We start from the raw sequence: 18,926 nt of genomic DNA, 5'->3' as shown, positions 1-18,926 counted from the left end.
TATAGATAGATAGATAGATAGATAGATAGATAGAGATATAGTACTTCAAGCTAAACTAAACGTGTGTTTGTGTGTGTGTGTGTGTGTGTGTGTGTGTTTGTTTGTATGTATATAATGTACACAAAATCTTTTTTTATATATATATAAATTGCGTTTTGTAAAAACATTAGAATGCATGAATGAATCAATCAACATTTTATTAATGGAAACGATGAATAAGACAATTTAACCAATATATTATATATTCTATACAAAAATCCTCATTGTTGAGTCCTGAAAGTAGCCTAGAGAAAACAGAGCTTGCATTCATGAACTGGTATGCATGAATCAAAATATATAATTTTATATTAGCACATAAAGAATGTTATTTGACTTGTCAGAAAGGAAGAAGACGGCCATCTTCAGAGGTTTGATCAGTAACAGCTGGGAGAGGCATGAATGTCCGAGGCTTGCAGTGCATTGTGCAGTAAATGCCAAGAGCCTTTAGGAGCTGGACAGCCGCCAAATCATACAACTCATATCCATAATGCTCAGTCTTTAAGTGTGCGCAGAATAACTTCTCTGTGGACAAAGTATGGTTTGTTTTTTTGACTGCCTATCATATATCCATATATTGCGATAAAATAATCAACATGAAGTGCTGGAGAATACCAAAATCAGCAACAAGCTCAGTTGAAGTGTTCTACGATTGGTTTTGTATGAGTTACTGTAAAAGGTTTGTACAGAACCATTATTGCCCCGCCCAGAATATATTCATCCATCCCAAAGTTTTAGTGTGACTGTGCTCAGCTGTGGACTTTTAATAGCTGCTGGTAATGGGCTGGTACAGGGTAGCCTATGCATGCACACATCTTATGTGGTTTGTGAATGGCAAACAAATTGCCATGTAGTTTAATGCTACCAATAAGCAAACATCAAGCTCTTAGAGTCAGAGGAAGAGGGTAAGATCAGTTTCAGAGAGTAAATCAGAGCAGTGCCTGGTTTGGTGCCAAGGCAGTTTAGAGCCAGCTCGACACTTAGATTTTAGTGCCAATTAGCTGAATTATTTAGGCTCTGAGAGCAAGAGCTGTGCACGATTTGGTTAGTAAAGATCTCTTCTCTCATAGGAGATCTCCAAAGGCAGGCGATAACAGAATTGAAACTCTTTCGGGATGTGCGTCACTGGGATCATTGTTCAACTGATGCACAAATCACTTTTATCTTCAGGGTTTTTTTCTTTGGCATGGAAATTTAAATCTAAATGAGTCAAGACTTGTGTACAGGACATTGAGAGAGGCAAGGATTCTCCATTTTTACAACCTGAGGCTGTATGCACATGTATGTTTACACATACACAGAATTTGTTTTGGTGACCGAAGCTCCACAGTGCGACAGAATGACAGTGACAAGACAATTCACAGATAATAGAAATAATAACATACAATATACAATATAGACAATGTGCAAAATAGCACATACACAATATACAAAATAGACAATTTAGTATGTACAGGTATGTTAGGTGGAAATTTGAAATGTAATAAGCAGGGCTCCAGACAAAAAAATCGAGTAAGGAGCCATTGGCTCCTATAAAAGAAAAACTTAGGCGCCAAATAATTTTTTTAGGTGCCACAGAATAAAAGTGGTTTATTTTATTATTATAATTTTATTTTTCCCCCCTATTTTAACATTTCAATCATTTTGTCATGTGTTTATGTCTTATCTTTTCTAGGCTTTATCAGCATTTTAATCCATCTTGTAGATGATCAGATCGACCGAGGGGACTAAGGTTCACTTAAAGTGTGAATTAAATGTCTTTTACAACTTGAAATATACAGTCACAAAGAATTGTTCGTTACACAGAATCTGTACCAATATCATGGACCATAAGCATCACTTGGCAACTGAGTGCAGTGCATCCTATAAATGTTGTCACGTCTTTCACACATTCAGTCTGTTTTTCTTCATTAGTAAAATGCAATTTTATAGGAGGAGTTGAATCATGTACAACACAATAAGTAAAAATATTAATATGCAACAGCGCATAAATATAGCAAAACGCTCCTCTTTATAGTTATTTTTCTAGCTGACTGATGAGTTTATGGACACTGAGTGGTTATTCTGAGGTAAATGTATTACAATGCAATGTTTACAAGCTTTATACATTTCCTCAGTTTGAAACACTGAATGAGCTTTTACATAAAACATTTCAGTAAGTTGTACTAGGCTTTCTTATTGCCTATTGATCGTGTTCATTTCATACTATAGTAGTAAATCGAAATATATGGGTTCACTTGCTGCTTTAACTGAGGTGCTAAAGAGATCGCGCCTGAGCATTAAGTGCGATACTCTCCGCTCGCGCGATCCGGACGCATACACGGACCGTGTGGACGCGGGGTACTGGTGTTTATATTACCGAAAGTGTGCGCTTGTGGTCCGCATTAAAGAGCACCCAAACCGCATCATTTGAATTTCATAGCATTTTAAAGCTGATACTTTGTTTATTAAAAAGTAAGACAGCACAAAGCTTTTTGCGATTACTGGATGGCAAGTGCGCTTCAAATAACAGGAAGTCCATGCATTAACAGAACACAGCATATAGACTAAGATCTCGATAAGTATCCACAGAGCTGACAGCTTTACCTGTTGAAGTTTGTTCAAGTTGTGCACGAAATAGACACGGCTTTTCTGCACTTGCACTTTGGGGCTGTTTACACCTGGTCACTTCATGCATTTTTTCCTGATCGGATAGCTATCTGATCCTGAAAAGACCAGGTGTAAATGCCGTCCGAAACGCATTCGAGACGGATATAAATCCAATCGCTCAAAGTACTTCAGGAGGTGGTCTGGGCGAAACTGGACAAGTGTAAATGCATCTGGTTGTTGAAACCACATATGGTAATTTTACTCCTCCCATAATATTAAAGTAATAGACGTGTGAGATCGTTTTATAGGCTATATGGCATGTTATAGTCAGATATGACAGCGCAATGCAACAAGCATCACCGCGGATATAGCGGAGTATTTCTTCAGCAAGCGACGCGCAAACTGAATGAACCTGAAAGTAAGTCGCAGACGCTCAACACACAATCTTCTTCATTAAAAGTAGCGAGACTAGCCTATCTTTCCAGTGCTGATGCCGCGCGCTCTCTTATCGCGGTCTCTGATATTGAAATGTGCTGATAATTAATAAAATTATCCATTGCTATCATTGACGTGAACTCCGTTATATTTGCATATGAAGCGGGAATTGAAGAACGGATTTATATCCGTTTTGCGAAGACACATTTATGTGGCCAAGTGTAAATGGGGAAACGTTTTAACAAATCATATAGATATCCGATCAGAGAAAATGCATGAAGTGACCAGGTGTAAACAGGCCCTTTCAGGTCTCTCTCACTGCGTTCAGCAGACTCTGTGCGGCAGAGACAAGGACTGTTTGAAACTCTTTTCCAGTAAAACTTTGATGCGCATCGTCTTATGTAAGTTTAATACGTGAACATAACAAAAGATGTGAGCGCAAAACAATCGGGAAAAAAGTCCTTTCATGCAAATTATATATAGTCGCCAGTGGCGACCTCAGCAAAAACTTCACTCGCAAATCAATATTTTTGGTCGCAAATGCGACCATTTTAGTCGCAGTTTGGAGCCCTGATAAGTATGATTGTTAAATAAATAAATGTATGGTAGTGTTGTGTGTTTCATGTTTATTGTTAAGTGTTCATGAGATTTTCATGAGATGGATTGCCTGAGGGAATAAACTGTTCCTGTGTCTGGTCGTTCTGTTGCTCAGAGCTCTGTAGCGTCGACCAGACGGTAACAGTTCAAAGAGGTTGTGTGCTGGATGTGAGGGGTCCAGAGTGATTTTTGCCCTTTTGCTCACTCTGGATAAGTACAGTTCTTGGAGAGTGGGGAGGGTTGTACCAATGATTCGCTCAGCAGTCCGGACTACCCTCCGTAGTCTTCTGAGGTCAGATTTGGTAGCTGAGCTGAACCAGACAGTTATTGAAGTGCAGAGGATGGATTCAATGATGGCGGAGTAGAACTATTGCAGCAGCTCTTGTGGCAGGTTGAACTTCCTCAGCTGGCGAAGGAAGTACAACCTCTGCTGGGCCTTTCTGACAATAGAATCTGTCCCACTTCAATGTGAATGTCCCACTTCAGGTCCTGAGAGATGGTGCTGCCCAGGAATCTGAATGACTTCACTGCAGTCACAGTGCTGTTCATGATGGTGAGTGGGGGGAGAGCAGGGGGGTTTCTCCTGAAGTCCACGATCATCTCCACAGTTTTGAGCGTGTTAAGCTCCAGGTTGTTAAGACTGCACCAGACAGCCAGCTCCTTAACCTCCTGTCTGTAAGCAGACTCGTCACCGTCCTGGATGAGGCCGATCAGTGTGGTATCGTCTGCAAACTTCAGGAGCTTGACAGAGGGGTGTTTAGATGTGCAGTCGTTGGTGTGGAGGGAGAAGAGCAGTGGGGAGAGTACGCAGCCCTGAGGAGCTCCAGTGCTGATAGTACGAGTGCTGAATGTGTATTTTCCCAGACTCACTAGCTGATGCCTGTCTATCAGGAAGCTGGTGATCCACTGACAGACAGAGGTGGGCACGGAGAGCTGGGTTAATTTGAAAACTTAAGGCTTTTTAATGTTTTTGAAAGACATCTCTTATGCTCATCAAGGCTGCATTTATTTGATCAAAAATACAGTTTAAAAAGTAGTAAAAGAAATATGATTACAGTTTGAAGGTTGTTTTGCTCTCTATATATCTTAACATATTTTACATGTAATTTATTATTCTTTTGATCAAAGCTGAATTTTCAGCATCATTACTCTAGTCTTCAGTGTCACATGATCCTTCAGAAATCATTCTAATATGCTGATTCGCTGCTCAAGACACATTTCTGATTATTCAAAACAGATTTTGCTGCATTACAAGTTTTTAGAAACTGTGATTTGAAACTATCATTCAAAGGTTTGGGGATAAGTAATATTTAGTTTAAAAAAGAAATGAATACTTTTATTCTGCAGGGACACACTAAATTGATCAAAAGTGACAGTAAAGACTTTTATAATGTTACAGAAGTTTTCTGCTTCAAATAAATGCTGTTCTTTTGAACTTTCTTTAAAAAAGTATCTCAAATATATTAAGCAGCAAAAACTGCTTTTAACATTGGTAATAATAAACCAATGATAATTGATAATAACTTAGCAGCAAATCAGCATATTAAAATGAATTTTGGAGTATCATGTGACACTAAAGACTGGAGTAATGTTGCTGAAAATTCAGCTTTGCAAATTACATTTTAGAAATATAGAAAAATAGAAAACAGTTATTTTAAATTGAAAGAATATTTCACAGTATTACTTTAACGTTTGATCAAATATGTAAAAAATGTAGCCTTGGTGAGCATAAGATACTTAAAATAAAATAATACGTGCAACATTATTGTATATCTATCTTCAGTTGCAGATCAGAAACAAATTATTTCACATGTCTAAATTTTAACCCAATTGGGAGTTAAAATGTTATTTGGTGTAGAGGGCTGCATTGGGACACATTACATTACTTGCCCACTGTGGCACTGCCCCCACTGTTGTTATGCTTCTTTTAATAGAAATAAAAAATAATTTTGTTTGCTGGAAAATACTCTACAATTACAATGTGCCATACACAAGCTACAGAGTATATTCTGCATATATTCTTGCTTACATAAATTTAGCATTTTTTTTGCAGTCAAAGGCACTGAGGGAAAGATGGCTGCTGGACGGTGCGCCCTCTGCAGGATCCAAGGAAGACGAGACCACAAAACAGTTGCGGGAAGATGAGGCCAAAACCAGAGGTCTTGAGGAGACCATTCTCAGGTAAACCAGCCACATCAGTGTGATGAAGAGCTGTATTCACATATTTTATAAAAGGAGGCAGTTTTTATGAAGGGAGTAGAAAACAGAAGTATTCATCAGCCTGGACTGTGTAATATGGATCTAGTGGCCAAGATCTTTCTTATCTGATTGTCTCAGTTGATTCCTAATGGTGAAAAAGTGCCATGGGTCTTTCTGCTGGCAGAGCTGTTAGTCTGGATCACCATTGCCTGATTAAATCTCTGCTCTGGCACAGGACCGGTATGCCAACCAATGAGTCATGCCAGTGAACAGCCAAAGAACAATAAGGCCTGGTGTGGAAAACACACTCAGAAAGGGGTCATGAAAAATATAAAAATATGTGAAAACAGATTTGAATTGGTGCAGATCATTATATATACACAGTATCTCACAGAAGTGAGTACACCCCTCACATTTTTGTAAATATTTTATTATATCTTTTCATGTGACAACACTGAAGAAATGACACTGTGCTACAATGTAAAGTATTGAGTGTACAGCTTGTATAACAATGTAAATTTGCTGTCCTCTCAAAATAACTCAACATACAGCCATTAATGTCTAAACGGCTGGTCACAAATTGAGTACACCCCTAAGTGAAAATGTCCAAATTGGGCCCAAAGTGTCAATATTTTGTGTGGCCACCATTATTTTCCAGCACTGCCTTAACCCTCTTGTGCATGGAGTTCACCAGAGCTTCACAGGATGCCACTGGAGTCCTCTTCGACTCCTCCATGATGACATCACGGAGCTGGTGGATGTTAGAGACCTTGCGCTCCTCCACCTTCCATTTGAGGATGCCCCACAGATGCTCAATAGGGTTTAGCAAGGCAGTGGTCGTCTTGGAGGTGTGTTTGGGGTCGTTATCATGTCGGAATACTGCCCTGCGGCCCAGTCTCTGCTTCAGTATGTCACAGTACATGTTGGCATTCATGGTTCCCTCAATGAACTGTAGCTCCCGGCAGTGCCAGCAGCACTCATGCAGCCCCAGACCATGACACTCCCACCACCATGCTTGACTGTAGGCAAGACACACTTGTCTTTGTACTCCTCACCTGTTTGCCGCCACACACGCTTGACACCATCTGAACCAAATAAGTTTATCTAGGTCTCATCAGACCACAGGACATGGTTCCAGTAATCCATGTCCTTAGTCTGCTTGTCTTCAGCAAACTGTTTGTGGGCTTTCTTGTGCATCATCTTTAGAAGAGGCTTACTTTTGGGACATCAGCCATGCAGACCAATTTGATGTAGTGTGCGGCGTATGATCTGAGCACTGACAGGCTGAACCCCCACCCCTTCAACCTCTGCAGCAATGCTGGCAGCACTCATATGTCTATTTCCCAAACACAACCTCTGGATATGACGCTGAGCACGTGCACTCAACTCCTTTGGTCGACCATGGCAAGGCCTGTTCTGAGTGGAACCTGTCCTGTTAAACCGCTGTATGGTCTTGGCCACCGTGCTGCAGCTCAGTTTCAGGGTCTTGGCAATCTTCTTATAGCCTACGCCATCTTTATGCAGAGCAACAATTCTTTTTTTCAGATCCTCAGAGAGTTCTTTGCCATGAGGTGCCATGTTGAACTTCCCTGTTCCCCATTCACACCTGAGACCTTGTAACACTAACAAGTCACATGACACCGGGGAGAGAAAATGGTGTGTTGAGTTATTATGAGGGGACAGCAAATTTACACTGTTATTTTACAAGCTGTACACTCACTACTTTACACTGTAGCAAAGTGTAATTTCTTCAGTGTTGTCACATGAAAATATATAATAAAATATTTACAAAAATGTGTGGATCAGTAAGATTTTTAATGTTTTTTAAGGGAGTATCTTCTGCTCATCAAGGCTGTATTTATTCGATCAAAAATACAGAAGAAAAACAGTAGGCCTAATATTGTGAAATCTTATTGCATTTTCTAATATTGGTTTTCTATTTTTATATACTTTAAAATAGAATTTATTTCTGTGATGCAGCGCTGAATTTTCAGCATCATTACTCCAGTCTTCAGTGTCGCATAATCCTTCAGAAATCATTTTAATATACTGATTTATTATGAGTGTTGAAACTGTTGTGCTGCTTCATATTATTTTTTGGAACATGTGATCCTTTTTTCTTTAAATCTTTGATGAATACAGTTAAAAAGAGCAGCATTTGTTCAAAATAGAAATCTTTTCTAACAACATAAGTCTTTACTATGACCTTTTTATTCAATTAACACATCCCTCCTGTATAAAAGTATTAATTTCTTAAAAAAAAAAAAAGAAAGAAAAAATGTACTGACCCCACACTTTTGAATAGCATTGTATATTATAACACAAAATTTCTTTTTGAAATAAATGCTGTTCTTTTTAACTTTTTATTAATCAGAGAATCCAAAAAAAATATCACAAGTCCCAAAACAAACAAAAAAATGAAGCAGCACAACGGCTTCTAACATTGATTATAAATCAGTATATTAGAATGATTTCTGAAGGATCATGTGACACTGAAGACTGGAGTAATGATCCTAAAAATGATTTTATATAAAAATAGCCTATTTATTAATTAATTCATATATTATTTATACATAATATATTTTTATTTGTAAATATAATACAAAAGTTATAACTTCATTGGAATTGGAATTACATTAATACTTTCATTCAAGTATGCATTCAATTAATCAAAAGTGACAGTAAAGACATTTATAATGTTACAAAAGATTTCCATTTTAAGCAGCAACAATTATTTTACATTATTACATTTTACATTTACTATTTTACATTATTATTATTAAAATAATATTACAAAATAAAATATTTTATATTATTATGTAATAATATAAAATATTATTTCAATAATAATAATAACTCTATTATTAATAACTGAGCACCAAATCAGCATGTTAGTATGACCTTTGAAGAACCATGTGACACTAAAGACTGTGTGTGTGTGTGTGTGTGTGTGTACACACACTCACATTAGTGTCACATGGTTCTTGACCTAATAACAGAACTGCTTTTTTTCCTAAAGATAAACCCATTCAGATGTAAAAATATGGTATAGGTAACCTAAAATGTGCTTTATAAACCGAATGTCCATCTTCTTTTCTTCGAGCACAGACTGGAGAGAGAGCTGGAGGAGCTAGAGACAAGTGTGTCTGCAACATCCACCAAAGAGAACCTGTCAGACGCAATACAGGAAGTCAATATCAAGACAGTCGAAAAAACGGTGCGTTTGACCGGCAGCTCTTTCTAGCCCATACACTTCACACCAGGGTGGGTAGCAGGGGATCCAGAGGCTTCTATTCAAAGCTTTAGTGCATGACACACAATGGGGTACCGTCTCATGTCTAGCTACACAAAGGCCATCTTGATTAAGGGAAGCGATGTATCTCACTGCTAACAGAGCAGGAATCAGTCACTCAAGCAGCGAGTACTAAACATGCAGTACTGACAGACTTTTGCCCTCACTGGTGCTGCATTCAGAGCGGCTTCCATAGCAGCAGTGGCGATGCTGCTACAACACAAATTATTTTCTCTGATTAGCCTTTTCTTTGGTGGTCAGTATCCTCTAAAGTACATCATACGTCACTGTCCAGTGCCTGCTGAGCTCGAGCACTTACCGTTTATGTGTTTTGTCATCAGGACTGTTGTTTATTTGAATAGATTTCCACAGAAGAGTCTTCAACTGTGGGTAAATGTTTTACACATAATATTCCTTATAACACTTTTCACCCTAGTTTATTTACCTCACTTTTACCTTATTTATATCATATCTCAAAGGATGAATTGTGTTCCAGTAACCTAAAAATATGTAAATAATAGTAATGTAAATAATGAAAATAAATGAGAACATACTCAGATACTTTAATTATATAAAAAAACTATATTTATTTTATTACTTACATTATTTAATAATTTATATAGTAATATGTATTAGCTAAAACGTAAATTAATTATAATATATTCTACATTTTAAAAGTAATAAAAACTAAATGAATACCTTTTTTTAGCAAGAATGCATTCAATTGATCAATAGTAACTTTTATAATGTTACAAAAAAATCAATTTTTTAAATAAATGCTGTTCTTTTGAACTTTCTGTACATAAAAGAATAGTGGAAAAAATGTAGCAGGTGTCTACAAAATATTAAGCAGAAAAGTAATTTTTACACAATAATGTAAAATAATAATACTATTTGATTTTATAATGTTAATTTATTTAGTTAAAAATAAGAACCATTATTAAATAGCATTCTGTGATGGAAATGTTGGTGGTGGAAATAACATTTTAAACATTTTTGGAACTACAAAGTTTTGGACTCGTGTCTTTTTAAGGCTAATTTCATAGCTACCATTTTATGTGTGTATGTAAAAAAGGAACAAAAGCTGTCAGTGGGGTGGTACCCTTTACCCCAAAATTGAGTGAAAATGTTCTTTTGGTGCAAAAATTGCACACTTAATAAACTAACCCCCGAGAAACAATATAAAAATCTGAAACTGCATTTCTCATCTGATATAGGACTCTTGATGTAAACAGAAAAGATGATGTGTTCACAATAACAAACTAAAATATGACAGATGACAGTATTTGTATAATTCATATTTAATACATGTATAATTTGGATCAGTCAGATAAGATTTGAACATCTTTTTCTCTTTCTCTTATTTTTGCAGATTGTGATGGACTCTGTGACAGACTCTGTAACAGGTAACGTCATCATCTCCGACACCAGAAACACCTCTTAAAATAGCCTTTTCATGAGCAACATTTGATCAGAATTCCAAGTTAAATATCAAGAGTAGCAATTTAAAACGTACACAGCCAAAAGATCAGTTTCTGCAGTTATCCATGACATATTGACTGCGGTTAAGGACATTGCAGTCAGTCTTGTGTCTACTGTAGTACTTCCTCCTTCCCATCATCCCTCTCTCTCCCCTATTCTACACTCTTGCTTGTTATACCTTTTTATCATTCTCTGTCCTTCTGTGTCCTCGTTCATGGCCCTATTAGAGGTCAAAGTTCACGTCAGCCCTCGTCTGGAGAAATCCGGAGGTGTCTCTGACATGATGAGAGCAGGTGAGTGTTGATCCAACCGTAGCTCACGCAGAGATCACACACTCTTCCTGCTGTTTTACCCTTTACCTCTTTGATTCTGAGATAAAGATGGAAACAGAAACACTGCTCTGTCTTTTCTTATTATCGATATCATGTTCAGAACATTTTGGTGAATCCAGTTTTTCTGAGCGAAATACAGAAAGGTGCTTTTATAGAACTTCTGAAAAAACTTATCGTCTCTATCGCAGTTACAAGTTCACTTGATGTTGCTGTGCTTACGTGGTCACAAAAACGTATGGATTGCATGTGTTTTTAAGCACTGCAGTTTAAAAACAAGTGATTTTAAGATTTAAGAGAACTTATTTTGCTATATGTGCGCGCTGTTAGAGAGGCGTGCGTACATGAAGACGGTGCTCATAGAGTGTGTTATTTTTGACGCTTTATATGCCTTGAACGGTTAAATACACGCACTTGTATGTGTCAAAATGCGCATCTTTGCAAGTATCTTTGTAAATACCGAGCAGCTATAGTCTAATAAGCCTGCTGTCTGTCATTCATGTTAATCGTACAACAAAAGAGAGAAAATCTCGCACTGCTCTTGACTAAATCACTTTTGTAACTTTAATAAGAGGAAATATATATTTAATTTACACAGTGAAGAATATGCAGTGTATTATACATTTGATTACTTAGCATTTCTTATTTATTTGTTCTACTGTAGTTTTTTGTCCTATTGCTTGTAATTAGTTTCTTATTCGTATTTAATCGCGGACTGTTTACTTGTCTTCAGTGAGCTAGGCTAGTATTAGTTTTTTGTGATATTGATACTGGTGACAAGAATTAAGATATTTCTATGGTATTACACATTGTGATATCACAAAGACCTTATTTAAAGCAAAAACAACTATATTATTATATGTATCGTTACCGTGAAATAAAATGACTCATATTGTGAAGATTTTGGTCTTATCGCTCACCTCTATGTAGTCAGATAATTGTAAAGTGTATTTATTGACAGTTGTTCCTGGGTGGGTGAGTGTCTGTTTGGTGTGTTCTTTCTGGTTGCTTAGGAGGGTGTGTTTGTCCCTGCTGTGTTCTGGACTGAAATATATGACTAGATCGCAAAACCAGAAAATGTTGTAAATAAACACTTGTGGGTATTATACATTGTCCTATATCAGTGTTTTAAACTTACTAATCTTGTACTGGTTTCATATAACCTTGTCTTCTAATTCTTTGTTCTTTCAGCTGATGTGTGTTTGCATGTGTGTGTGTCTTTGTGTGTCTGGCATACACACCACATCATCTCTCACTCACATATAAAGTTGAAAAGCAGAAAAACATCTATTAAATAAAAACAGCTATATTTAGAAGTTGTACTACTAAAGGATCAGGTTACCATGGCAGCATTGAAACCACATCACAGCTTTGATTAACTTTTTCTGTGATAGAAGTAACACAAAACATGCACAATTTTTTTAGTTTTTATTTTATACACACACACACACACAGATTGTTTTTTTTTTATTCTTTAAAATATATATAAAAAGGTACATATGATATTATGCTTTTTTTGAATATATAACATATAAGGAATTGCCAAGTTCTGATTTGGTTATTTTTAGGTTCTTCTTTTATCTAAAGTTAAAATTATTTCTAATCTCTAATTAAGATCATTTGGCATACATTCCATTAGAACAGAAAAATACATCATGTAATTTCTATCAGTCATACTATCTGTCTTTCCACACCTCACTCTGCATTATTATTATTGTCATAGAGCTCACCAGACAGTCTCTTAAAATTCACTTGCTTTTTGAATATAGAAAGCAACTGGCCCAAACAGTCTGTGTATGTGTGTGTTCAGTGAATTCATGTGAGTGAGTGTGACCGTGCATCATTCCATGATGGTAATGTATTCTTTCATTGGCACTGCAGCGATGTACTCCGTAGAGATCACAGTTGAGAAGGACCTGGTGACTGGCGAGACCAAAGTCCTGTCCACTAACACACTGCTCCCCAAAGACCTCTCACAGCAGGGCGTCAAGGTCTATGAGGATGACCAGAAAGGTGGCTGGCGATAGAGTAGGCGCACATGGCTTTGCTAGATAAGCCTCCTTTACGAGAAGTGTACATATTTACGTAAAACACATTAATGAGGGAATATGTTCAGAACATCAGCTGTAATTCTCCTGTTTGACCAAACTTGATGTTTATTTTGTTTTAGTTTATTCAAGAACAATTAACCCAAAAATGTCACCATTCACATTTTTCCAAACCCGTATGACTTTCTTCCGTAGCTCTCATATTTTATTCTCACTTTCACATATTTTAGTGTACTGTCGCTGTGGGTCATGTGACATGTGGAAACCATTTCCATTAAGCATAATTGAGGTCAAACCTGGCATGATGCATCTTCAAGTAGAAGGATAAGTATCGTAGTAGTGAATGACAAAATGTACAACATAGGCTTATTGAAAATAACATGCCTCTACCTGTAGTTTCCAGTTAAAATGAACACTAATGGCAGTAAAACATTAACACACCTTTAATCCTTTTCTCACAAATGATGCTTACAGAGACAGATTATCGATTTATAAGTAAGTGCAGTTAATTGTAATTTAGCAAATTTTGGATGAATAAATCAACAGTAGGGTCGTAAACTTAATCCATATTTGAGAACCTGTCAAAAATAAGTTTTTTATTGTATTGAAAAAGATTAATTAATGTTTTTATACCTTCATTTGATTACCACTGTTTTTTATAATCGATTTGTATTAAATCATAAATCCTGAAAAATTCAAACACACTGAATTTATGAAAAAAATCCATTCATAGGCCCTTAGTGTTGCAAAAATGTCAATAAACAATTAAGTTGTTAAAATGTTTTTTAAATTCAGTTGAATAGACATGCTTCTTGATTATTAAAATGTAATTAAACCATAAAAATGTAATACATTTGGGAAAAATAAAATTCCATAGGGCCGTAAAAATAATTTTTTTTGTTAAACTTGCAATAACTTTTTTTTAAATTGTATACGTTTCATGCTTTTTGACTACTAAAATTTTATTTTAACAATATAATGGAAAGCAAAAAATGTTTTAAATTTTAAAAAGCAGAATTTGGGAAAAATAAACATATATTTTTGGGCAATAATAAAACAGATTTCATAGGGACCTATATGTTGTGATCTCAAATCTCTTTTACCAAAGTGCATTATTTGTGAACTAAAACATTTGCATCACATAATTAGCTACATTAGCGTATGGCTTTTCTAACGTTTTAAACTTTCTTAGTAGTTTATTTGGTACGGCATTGCAGTTATGATGTTGAGCACTCACGATAAAAGGGTTTGCAGAAACAAGTTAAAATGGCATGGATGCATCAGTAAATGCATTTTATCTCATGTTTGCCTATTATCACTTAGGTTTAGTCTAGATGGTATGTTATTTTTAAGGTTAAGTTGATGCAATAGAACATTAACCTTTTAGCGCCACTCGTCATACACAATACGTGTCGTACAACAACCAACGTAATAAATCATTGGCAGATGCACATTCATCTTTTTCGCATAAATCTGAACACTTTTAGTGCCAATCACTGGACATTTCATCTGGAAAGTACCTGCAAAACATGTAGTAAGCAATATAATATCGTTTTGCAGAAAGGCTGCCACAGGCACATTTTTCCAGTGAGCCTTGATTGAAAATTCAAGATTGATTAAAAAGTCTGTTCATCACACAAATCTTGTGTAGTTTTAAAAGATGAGCGTGAGTCATGTATTTTTGGTTCTATTTGAAGCTTGATGGACAATGTATTTTTTTTTTATTATTGTATGGAAAAGAGTAGCTCGGACATTCGTCTAAACATCTCTTTCAGGCTGGGTCAGATGGGTTTGGAACGACATGAGGATGAGTTACTGCATCTATATCAGAGTCTTATATTTGTCAGATTTATTTGATGTGTCATCAAACACTGGTCACTTCTCGTAAAGGAAGAGGTTAATTGAGCATGGCTTTAGATGCAGGGTAACCATAAACCCCTGATTTTTGTTGTCTTTTATCATTATTTTCTGTCAGAGAATGAGAGACCATGTTGTGTGTTAAACTCTCAGTTGGTCACCCTGCAACTTGACTGCTAGTTTTGGACAAGTTGCTGCCAAGCTTAGCCATGAGCCTCCAGCCTGACTTCTCACTCTTCCCAGTGGCGTTACACAATGAAACTACAAATTCAGCACATATTAAATATATTCTCCAAAGGTTTATAGATGATTAAAATACTTGTTTCACTGATACTGCATCTACTGCTAATGCTGCTAGCTGCTAATGCTAACACCAGTAGCACTGCTTGCTTCCTGCTCTGTTTACTCCGCTTGCCACACTTTCCCTGTGTTTGATCCCTCAGCCAAGTGAGCACTTCTAGCAAGTGAAGTGCACTTGATGTACAACTTTAAAAGACATTGGTAACAGTAGTCATTAAATGGTCACAGTATGCTTTCCATGCGTTTCGTCAGTGGCTAGAATGAGTAGTGTTTTTCTAGCAGTCTTTATTATAAATTCTTATAAATTCTTGACTACAGCAAACCTGCAATAAATATGTAGCAAATGTACTGCAGTGTTGGCTAGAAGTTTGCTTTAACACTATAAAAAAGATTTATATAGGCATTGTCAAATATGGTGTCAGTTCTGTTTATTTAGGTTTTTTTTCTCCTTTAAATTGTTGAAAATGAACCATACAAAACCAGCAAGATGGTGTCAAAAAAATCATTCAGAAACTGCTTGTAAATTCGAATAGAAAAACCAAGTAACATAAAATTTAATTTTGAAGTAGAAAGACTGAAATAGTGTCTTCCTGTAAAAAGTACTCCAGTAGTCTTTGTTTATGTGACTTCGAAAAATCTTTTTTTACAGTGTTGAACACTCTCATTTGTCAATGACCCACAAATGCTTGGGTTGATAAAGCCCAAAGTATACTTCACTTTTTACACATACGCAAGTGACTGCGTACAGTACGTGTGATTCGAAATTTATCGCCAGAACAAGTACAGTACTGTACGTGCACCACCCAATTTTTGTAACCGCGCGTACTTTGTATGCGCATGTCGCACATGTGCATTGAAGTTATTTTGCACTAACCTGTTGTTCCTCAAGGTGGCAACGCCGTTGTTTCACAGTAGAAAACGAAACAAAAGAGACGGAACAATGACAACAAAACAGCAGAGAATGCAACAACAACAGATGCTCACATTGACAAGCGCTTGTGAGTGAGAGGGTATGCGACAGCTCAGCTTTGGTTTAAAAGAGTTTGAAAATATTTGTTATTGGTCATAACTAACAGGAAAGAATAGAGCAGACACTGAACATGGATAAAGCTTTCTAGAGCGTATGTGTCGACAGCACGCATTCACGCACAACATCAATTGGAGTATACTTTGAAAGGCTACTCGTTCGACGCTAGCGTACGCGTACAAAAACGAAGTATACTTGGGGCTTAATGCTCAATCATGTCAGTCTTAAGGCGATAGTTCACCTTCAGTTGCTAGTCCCCATTGACGTCCATAGTATGGAAAAGAACACTATGTAAGACAACTGAAGGTGAACTATCCCTTTAAGATAAAGAGCAGTCAGTCAGGGAAAAGTCTTTCCTGACTCAGTCCGTCTTGTTTTTCTCTATGCAGTGGTGCATGAGGTGCGCAGTGTGGACGGTGCAGTAATCAATGGCATTCACCAGCTCAGCTCTTCAGAGGTGGAAGAGCTCCTCCACAAGGCTGATGAGGTGACCATGAGCGAGAGCAGCAAGACTACGCCGCGACTGGAGCGAGGGCAGGCCGAGAAGGTGGAGAAGGTAGAGAAAGACGTAGTCCCAGCCGCAGCCCCCATGAAGGAGATCACGGGTGTAGAAGCCAAACCCGCAGCCCCTCAAACAGAAGCGGGCGGGGCCAGCACAGAGAACCCAGTCACAATGGTGTTCATGGGCTACCAGAGCGTTGAGGATGAGGATGAAACAAAGAAGGTTTTGGGGCTGGAGAGCACGACTGTGAAGGCTGAGGTGGTGCTCATCGAGGATGGAGATGCCAAGACCGCCACCGGTGATACCAAGCAGGAACAGGCGCCCCTTAATGGCAGCCCAGCAGAGCCACCGAAGGCTGAAGAGGCGGCTGGCGAGTCGGGACAGCCAGAAGGGGGCGCTGCTGAGGTCAAGAGCAAAGAGAAACAACCCTGCAAGTGCTGCACCATCATGTGAGCCCAAACACACCCTCCCAAACACAGACTTTACTGATGAAATGCAACAACATACAGAGAGAACAACAGAAAGTCTGAGAGGAATAAACATTCAGTGTCTTTTGATAGAAGCTGTTGGTTCTTTAATTGATTTTTACCTGTTTTATATTTTCTATATTGCTTTATCTTTTCCCCTTGATCCTCTCTAACCTCATTTGAATTTTATGCTTTTTGTTCTTTTTTTTTTCTTTTTTTTGTGGCTGAAATGAATCGAGTCATATGCGCTCCTGTGAGAGAAGTATGAAGATTTGACCCTTTAACTGAAATGAACTGATCAAACCCCTTTAATCAGCATTTACTTCACAATTTTTTTTGTCTAACCTTTCCATATGGAAGATTCAAATATTTCCCATAATTGTATAATATATATAATTTTTTTAAAGCCTGTTTTGAGTTCCCTTTTTGCAGAGCATGTGTTGCGCACACTACGAAGTATTTTCACTTTCACATCAAAAGAAAAGATTGAAGAAAATTATTGATGTCAGCATTGTGCACTGCACTGTATTTATTACTGATGAAGCTGTGAGAAGTATTGCAATTATTTTTATTTTGTTTTGTTTTTCAAATTAGGAATAAAACCTGTGGGATTGACAGAGCACACTTTGCATTTGCTTAGAAAAGACGGTATTGTTTTAAACCATCATGTAGGAGTTTTAAAGGAATGTTCTGGGTTCGATACAAGCTGAACTCTCGATTAATACAGAAAATAGTTTTGACTCATCCCTCAGTTTGTAATGAGAATTTTTTTAAATAAAAATGTAGTTTAATTTTTTTTTTTGAACATATGAATTGTTCCTTACAAAAAATGTGTTTCTGGAGCTGTAAAGCTGTAAAGTTTGGGGTCTGTATTTTTAAACGCTTTTGAAAGACATTTCTTATGCTCACCAAGGATGCATTTATTAGATCAAAAATACAGTAAACAGTAATATTGTGAAATATTATCATAGAATATCACATAGCATCATTTATTTATTAAAGCTTAGAGACACACCAAGGATGTTGCCTGTAACTACATCTGGTTTTAAAAACATTTCTCTACTGATGGCCATTTAAAAGTAGCTTTACATATATTTATTTTATCAAACGTACAGTAAAAAAGTGAAATATTATTAGAATTAAAAATAACTCTTCTCTATTTGAATATATTTTGAAAAGTAATTTATTCCTGTCATGCAAAGCTGAATTTTCAGCATTATTACTTCAGTGTCACATGATATATGAATATGATGCTCAAGAAATTTTTCTTTTTATTATCAGTGTTAAAACAGTCATGCTGCTTGATATTTTTGTGGATGCCTCACAATATTGTTTCAGGATACTTTGATGAATTGAAAAATGAAAAAAACGTGTTTATTTAGATTAGAAATCTTTTATAAAAGGTTTTACTGTCACTGTTGATAAATTCAATGCATCCTTGCTGATTAAAAGTATTTAATTATTATATATATATATATATATATATATATATATATATATATATATATATATATATATTTTTTTTTTAGAATTAAATGCCATATATATATATATATATATATATATCAGCATGATATTTATTTGCCTTTTACAAACTTGGGGATGAGTTATAATAATTTTACGGTAAATGAAAGCATGTCATAGCTTATCCTCCTCTGTATTGAACCAATTGCACGTGTAATTAGTTTGAGGCTATTTGCTTTAAATGAAAAAAAAAAATCAATGGCTTTTATCAGAGCATCCCTTCTCTTTTCCCTTGCTATTTC

General features: G+C 36.5%; 1 protein-coding gene across 4 annotated transcripts in view; it reads left to right on the top strand.

Moving 5' to 3' along the window:
* The window catches only part of LOC306855076 (paralemmin-1-like), a 44,328-nt gene extending 25,813 nt beyond the window's left edge, over positions 1 to 18,515 (top strand). Inside the window, exons 4-9 of one of the 4 annotated variants that reach the window (XM_079393511.1) lie at positions 5,711 to 5,838; positions 8,965 to 9,073; positions 10,521 to 10,554; positions 10,858 to 10,923; positions 12,841 to 12,972; positions 16,581 to 18,509. In XM_079393511.1, the coding sequence (XP_079249637.1) occupies positions 5,711 to 5,838; positions 8,965 to 9,073; positions 10,521 to 10,554; positions 10,858 to 10,923; positions 12,841 to 12,972; positions 16,581 to 17,146 (1,035 nt within the window). In that variant the 3' untranslated portion in view covers positions 17,147 to 18,509. Of the gene's footprint in view, positions 1 to 5,710; positions 5,839 to 8,964; positions 9,074 to 10,520; positions 10,555 to 10,857; positions 10,924 to 12,840; positions 12,973 to 16,580 lie in introns of all 4 variants that reach the window. The other 3 variants (XM_079393512.1, XM_079393513.1, XM_079393514.1) reach the window with 3 other exon arrangements.
* The last annotated feature ends 411 nt before the right edge of the window (positions 18,516 to 18,926 follow it).

Source organism: Barbus barbus, assembly GCF_936440315.1.
Source record: "Barbus barbus genome assembly, chromosome: 35".
NCBI lineage: Eukaryota > Metazoa > Chordata > Actinopteri > Cypriniformes > Cyprinidae > Barbus > Barbus barbus.
Note: the sequence above shows the minus strand (reverse complement) of the source record. Positions and strands in the feature narration are given on the sequence as shown.